This window comes from Cervus elaphus, chromosome 23, assembly GCF_910594005.1.
Source record: "Cervus elaphus chromosome 23, mCerEla1.1, whole genome shotgun sequence".
Taxonomy (NCBI): domain Eukaryota; kingdom Metazoa; phylum Chordata; class Mammalia; order Artiodactyla; family Cervidae; genus Cervus; species Cervus elaphus.
In genome coordinates, this window is record NC_057837.1 from 4,021,957 (window position 1) to 4,028,806 (window position 6,850).

Sequence of the window (6,850 nt, forward strand, 5' to 3'; positions counted from 1 at the left end):
GATGATTAGACATCTGAACTTCCTCTTCAGTAAACACATCTTTTGCCCATTTTCTCTCCCTTCTGAGTTGCTGGTCTTTCTCTTGCCTGTTTGTGGGAGTGAATTCCCTCTTCCAGACAGTGATTCTTTACCATGCATGACCAGCATTGCAGTTACCCTCTTCCAGTGTGTGGCTTGAGTCTATTTTTTTAACGGTGTCTTTTAGATGTGTAATTCTATTTATTTGTTTTGTTTTTGGCTGTACTGGGTTTTCGTTGCCGTGTGGGCTTTTCTCCCGTGGCAGTGAGTGGGCTGCTCTCTGGCTGTGGTGTGAGGGTTCCTTGCGGTGGCTTCTCTTGTTGGGGAGCACCGGCTCTAGGGTGCACAGGGGTCAATATTTGCAGCGGTGGGCTCAGTTAGTTGCAGTTCCTAGGCTCCAGAGCACAGGCTTAGTAGTTGTGGTACATAGGCTTTGTTGTTCCACAGCGTGTGGAATCTTCCCAGACCAGAGATTGAACCTGTGTCTCCTATGTTGGCAGGCAGATTCTTTGCCACTAAACCAACGGGGAAGCCTTGGTGTCTTTTAATATACAGAAATGTTAACTTTTAATGTTGTTGAATTTATTCATCTCTATTTTTGTGATTTGTGAGGTTTGGGGTTTCTTTTTTTTTTGGTATGTTGTTGAGAACCTTACCCTCAAGTCATAACAGATTCTCCTGTATTGTCCCCATTAGGCCTTTAGACCGCCTGAATAGACTTGTGTGTGTGGCGTAGAGCAGGGACCTAATTTTGTGTGTAATGAGCTGTCCCACCTACAACATAAATACATAGTCCATTGCTTGCTCAATAAACTATGGTTCCTCATCTGTTACCTGTAACATTTTCATGTACAAATGCGACTGTTTCAAGAGTCTCTATTCTGTTCTATTTATTTTCATATCTGTGCCAATACTATAGTATATTCATCACCATCACTGTACTTATTGATAAAAATATTGAATATTTGGGAAATGAGTTTCTCCCTCCATTCATCCTCATTCTCTTTAAAAACTGACCTGGCTGTAATTGGGCCTTTGCTCCTCTGTGTAGAATTTATAATCTGATTATTAAGGTTCATAAAAAAACATATAGACATTTTTATTGAAATTACATTAAAATTATATTTTAATTTACTGATTAACATTTTTATGATTTTGGCTTTCCATCCATGAACATGGTATAATACTTTGAGTATTAAATTTATTTATTAATGCCCTTCAATGATTCATTTGTCTATGAAATACTTGCATATTTTTTGTTAGTTTCTTAGGTACCTTATATATATCTTTGGCAGTTTCTATTGTTTGCCACCGAGAACTCTGGCATATGCATTCACATTTATGCTCCCAATTGAAGGTCTTAGGTGTTCAGTGAAAGTGAAAGTCACTCAGTCGTGTCTGACTCTTTGCGACTCCATACAGTCCATGGAATTCTCCAGGCCAGAATACTAGAGTGGGTAGCTTTTTCCTCCTGGGGAAAAGATCCCTCCTGGGTGGGGATCTTCCCAACCCAGGAACTGAATCCAGGTCTCCCGCATTGCAGGCAGATTCTTTACCAGCTGAGCCACAAGGGAAGCCCAAGAATACTGGAGTGGGTAGCCTGTCCCTTCTCCAGTGGATCTTCCCGACCCAGGAATGGAACTGGGGTCTCCTGCAGGGGGCTGTATAAAGCATGGCTCTTGCCTTTGTGTCTCACATTTTCACTGAGGAGCCAAGACACATGGAATGCCAATCATCGTCAGAGCAAGTTGGTGCTGAGTAGTACAGAAGAGGGAAGAGGCTATAGATGAAGTGTTTAGTTGGAGAGGGTCTCATAAAACAAATGCAGCTGGAAAGTTGAGTTAGATTTTGATAAGATAAGATGTATAAGTTGGAAGAAAGTCTGTGAACATAAATTTAAGCCTATGAACATCAACATGTGTTCAAGCAACAGAAGTTTGGGGTTAGTGAGAGACAAGCTTGTGGCCAGACTCTCGATGACCTTGAGTGCCAGGATAAAGCACTTGAGCTCCATCTTCTTCATAGCGAGGCTTCCGAAGCTGGATGATACATCAAATTGTAATAGTTTGTTTCCTTTCTACAAAGATGCATGAGAAGCCCACTTTCCTTGTGATAAATCTTTTAAATTTATTTAGATTCAGAGCTGGGTGTGAGTGGAGGCACAGCAGTTGCTCTACATGGAATCAGTACATTAAGGATAAGTTTTAGAGTGGGCCTCGGTCTCAAACATTAGGAAAAGCTTTCGTTCTAAGAACTGCCAAGGAAGTGTGGCCCAAGTACAGTGTACAACGTATCTTCTTTTTACCTTCATTTTCTTCCTGTAAAAAGCATCTTATTACCAGCACTTCCCAAGGTACTATCTTGGGGTTTCCTGAGAAATGGTCGAAGCATGGGCTAGAGCTGCCTGAGAAATACAAAGGGGTCTCCAGCTGTCCATGACCTTAATGAAATAGTTCTCATGACTTTCCACTGCCCAACAGGTGATTTATTTCCTTCTCCCTCAAAATGTGTTTTCAATTCATTGAAAGTTTGCATGTTCTTTCTTCACTGAGCATCGTGCCCTCTTCCCTGAAAGAGCCAGAGACCTGTCTTAGCTGCTGTGGCGGGGTCGCCTGAGAGTGGTGGGGGGCTGGCAGGACCTGTGCAGTAGGGGCTGGGGTTGGGGCTGCCAGCCGTCAGAGGAGGCCTCCAGGACGGCCACCTTCTCCTCTTAAAGCCAGGACACAGCTCTCTGAAAGAGCCGCAGAGCATGCCTGCTGGGCCTGTGCTAGCACTTGGAAATCCAAGGAGTTATCATTCATCGGGAATGTTGATGTTCCAGGAAGACAGTAGCAGACCACGCTGCTGAACATTTCATTCTTGGAAGCAACAGAAGGCTCGGAGTCCACAGTATCCTTCAGTTCCTTCCCCTCACCCAGAATCTCTGCTCTTTCAGCTGCCCCCTTCCATTCTTCCTTCTCTAGCCTTCATCCCCTACAGCAGGGGGATTTTGCAATGAAATCCCTGGCCATTTTGCAATGAAAGGCCAACAAAAATGCACCCTGTTATTTCTGAGCACCCCCTCCAACCCCTACCAACACACATGCGTATGTCAGTGAGTCAACACCCAGCGCTCAGGATATAGTGGGCGTCAGATTTCTAGGCAATGGGCAGCCTGTCCCAAGTGAGATGTGTGTCCCGACACCACATAAGGCTCCTTGGAAACAATAGCTCCAGATAAACTTGACAGTTGTTAGGCTATTATCTCTCAGCTCTAAGCTCTCCCTGTATACTCTGTAATTCTGGGGCTCAGAGCCCATTAATCCTGGTTTAGCTTTGCCAGCTGCTGCCCACAGGGGGTGCTAGATTGAGACAAGGTTGGAGGAGGCAGTCGGAGCTTTCTGTTTGAATGGGCATCACCGGAGCATCCTTTATTCTCTGGCAGCAGGAGTTAGTTGCGGTTTGTGGTTTATTTCCCATTCACAGCACCAGCTCGCTCGCACCCCCTCAGGCGCTCGGCACCAGTCGCTGGGGGCTAACCCTCTGGAGTGGCTGAGTCCTCATCCTTTTCAGTGGCCTCTTCTCAGTTCTGCAGGGCCCCTCCTCTCCTCCATCTAAATTTTAATAATTCCAGTTTCTTACCTTTGTTTCCCCAGCCCTGGGGGTGCAGGCTGCTTCCTCCGGCTCTGTCTCCTGAGACTCTGGCCTTCCCTTTTTGTCTCTTCAGTTATTAATTGGAACTTTATGCCAGGTTAACAATTCCTTCTATTACATTCTCTCTTCACTCTGGTGTGATTTCTGACTGCACCTGAGCAGACCAGTGGTTCTCAAGTTTTAAAGTGCATCGGAAACGCCTCATGAAAGCACAGATTTCTGGGCCCATTTCTAGAGTTTCCAATCCCATTGTTCTGGATGGGTCCAGGGATTCTCATTTCTGGCAAGTTCTCAAGGGATGCTGACCCTGCTGGTCCAGCAGTCACACTTGGAGAACACTGCACCGGACAATGCCACCTGCCCCACATAAACCCCATTGGTTAATGAGTTAATGATTTTTTTTTTTTATCTTTCTATTTTTGGCCATGCTGGCTCTTTGTTGCTGTGCGTGGGCTTTCTCTAGCTGCGTCGAGTGGAGGCTGCTCTCTAGTTGTGTGAGGGCGTCATTGCAGTGGCTTCTCTTGTTGCAGAGCATGGGCTCTAGGCGTGTAGGCTACAGTACTGGGGGCATGTGGGGTCATTTGTTGTGGCTCACAGGCTTGGTTGCTCCATGGCATGTGGAATCTTCCCAGACCAGGGATAGAACCCATGTCCCCTGCTCTGGCATGTAGATTCTTAACCACTGCACTACCAAGAAAGTCCCTTAATGATGTTTTAAAAATGAAGTAATATGAGGTCCAGGATGCTACCACGTGCCAAAATAATAAGAAAGGGCCCACACCTCACCAGATTTCCTGCAGCGTGATGGGTCAGGAGGTGTCACTCCAGAACAATATGTGAGACAGACTTCTGGCATTTCAGAACCCACAGGTCTTGGGTCAGGATGGATTCAAGGAGGGACGACGTCTCAGTGGTTCTGCACAGTAGTATGTTTGAACAAATACAGGTTTTCCCCTATATATTTTATCGTGCCAATAAATGGATATAAAAAGTCCATATCCTACACCTGGCCAAGCTGAAGGGCTTCATCTTTGACTGTTCTTCACACTCTTTACTTAAAGTATACATAGTGGTCTTATTTTTATTTCCCACCCTGCATGTTCTGGGAGGGCAGTGAGGATCCTAAATCCTCCTCGAAGGAATAGAAACCATGTAATAAGGAGACACTGCTCTTCTGCAACTCCTTAGCGCCATGCTTGGCTTGGTTGGCAGTGAGGTGAGGAGACCAGGCAAGGGAATTGGAGCATGAAGGTCATCAGAAATCCAGAGGGAAGAGTCTGGTGAGGGGCAAGATGGGAATGCCGAAGCTCACTGAAACCAGTTACCGTGACTATGCAACGGATTCCCCACAAATGAGTGACTCAAACCAGCAGCAGCAAAAATATTCATTAATAACAATATTTATTTTGCTTGTAAATCAGTAATTTGGGCAGGGTTTGGTGGGAATAGCTCACCTCTACTCGATTCAGGGTTCTTTGGAGCAGCTTGAAGGCTGGACTGGAGGTCTTGTGTCGGTGTCCTGTGGTGGATGCTAGTCGAGGGGCCTTAGGTGGAACTGTTGGGGGGAGCGTCAACATCCAGCCTTTCAACGGTGGCTAACCTGGTGGCTAGGTGCCCAAGTGTGAATAGGGAGAGAAGGAGACAGCGAGAGATGGAGAGAGACATGGGCACCAGGCAGAAACGGCACCTTTTACATGACCTAGCAGCCTTGGAATTTCCATCGCACCACTACCGCCGTATTCTATCGACTGGTCAGAGCAGCTCCAGCCTTGGTTCAAGAGAAGGGAACCAGACCCTGCTTCTCAAACTGAGGCGTGTTGAGGTTCTCAAGAGTACAGAGGACTGGTGGTTTGGGGGAGAAAACAGTCTACCATTCCATTTATTTTCATCGGAAGCCCTGGCCATCTTTACACAGACAGACCCAGTCTTCCCAGTCTCTGGGGATTGGAGCAGAGGGAGACACGTGATGGGAATGGGGCCAGTTGGATTCTGCCCTGGCTGAGAATGTAAGTAACTCAGACAGTGAGATGTTTGTATCCCTGGATCTACTCCTGGAGCCATTGTGGCCTGTGGACTGGAGAGCTGGGGTAGGAAAGGAGAAAAAAAGGAAAGAGGAGATGGAGTCTGTTCCTAGCGGTTCCCCAACTTCTTCAAAGTGCCCCACCGGATTTTGCCATCTTGAGTTATCTGAGGCACTCTTGTGTGGTTACAAAACAATGCCCTCTTTACTGAGCTAGTTTGCGTGAATTTCTCTAGTCTGGGTGGATTGCCAGGCAGGGGAAAAAGGATTGATTCCTCTCTGTTTTGCACTAGGTTGTCCCTGGATCTGTTTTCCATGGCTCCTGCCCTTTGATTTTATGCTGCTTATCAAGGATGGCCCCACCTACCACACCCATAATTCCTCAACTGGTATTAAAGGCTCAAGCAAATGTCTTATGGAAAGAGGCCAGGGTAAGTAAATGAGCATTTATTTACAAACTAGCTAGATTTATTTTAAGTTTTATTTACACAAAAGGCCGCACGGGGAGATGTTTCATGAACACATTTTATTGATAAAAATAGGTGATTGGAACGATACAGAGAAGATTAGCATGGCCCCTGCGCAAGGATGACACGCAAATTCGTGAAGCGTTCCATATTTTTTTAAAAAAAAAAGAAAAAAAAAAAAAAAAAATAGGTGGAATACCCTATCGCGGTTTCTGCCAGGCTGCTGCCCACGTTCCTGGACCCACTGCTGGCTGACGGCGTCACGCCTCGGCCTCTGTGTGCTTTGATGCCAGCAGTGGGAACTGCTGACCTTCTTCAGAGGACCGCCCTTGGGCTACTGTCGCTGCTTTGTCCATCCTGCAAGCAGGGGTCCAGAAGAACCTGGGAGCTTGTGTCTGCTGGCACGGCCTGGAGCCAGTGGCCGACAGTGTGGGTGTGTGGAAGCCCCGCTCACTTGCTTCCCGGCGGGACAGAGCGTGTGCCATCGTTCATGCCACAGGAGCCCACAGAATCAGACTGGGGCTGGGATGGGTCTGAAATGGCCACTTCCTGTGACTCACTTCTCCTGTCCTACTTCCCAACCTTCTCCTATTTCTCTGGGAGTTCTTCCTGAGTAAAAGAAGAACTTGATCAATTTAAGCACATGAGACCTTGTCTCAGGTTCTGCTTCTTGAGTACCCAGCCTAAGACAGGGACATTCTCTAAAATGGAA

At 46.6% G+C, this 6,850-nt stretch overlaps 1 protein-coding gene and 1 pseudogene across 1 annotated transcript in view; one reads left to right on the plus strand and one right to left on the minus strand.

Annotated features, from left to right (window-relative positions):
• LOC122681770 (translation initiation factor IF-2-like) overlaps nucleotides 1–6,623 on the minus strand; it is a 29,335-nt gene extending 22,712 nt beyond the window's left edge. Inside the window, exons 1-2 of the mRNA XM_043884196.1 lie at nucleotides 6,449–6,623; nucleotides 5,106–5,206 (exon numbers count right to left, since the gene is read on the minus strand). Of these exons, the coding sequence (XP_043740131.1) occupies nucleotides 5,106–5,206; nucleotides 6,449–6,623 (276 nt within the window). The remainder of the gene's footprint in view (nucleotides 1–5,105; nucleotides 5,207–6,448) is intronic.
• Nucleotides 6,196–6,294, plus strand: LOC122682274 (annotated as a pseudogene).
• Nucleotides 6,624–6,850: the final 227 nt, after the last annotated feature.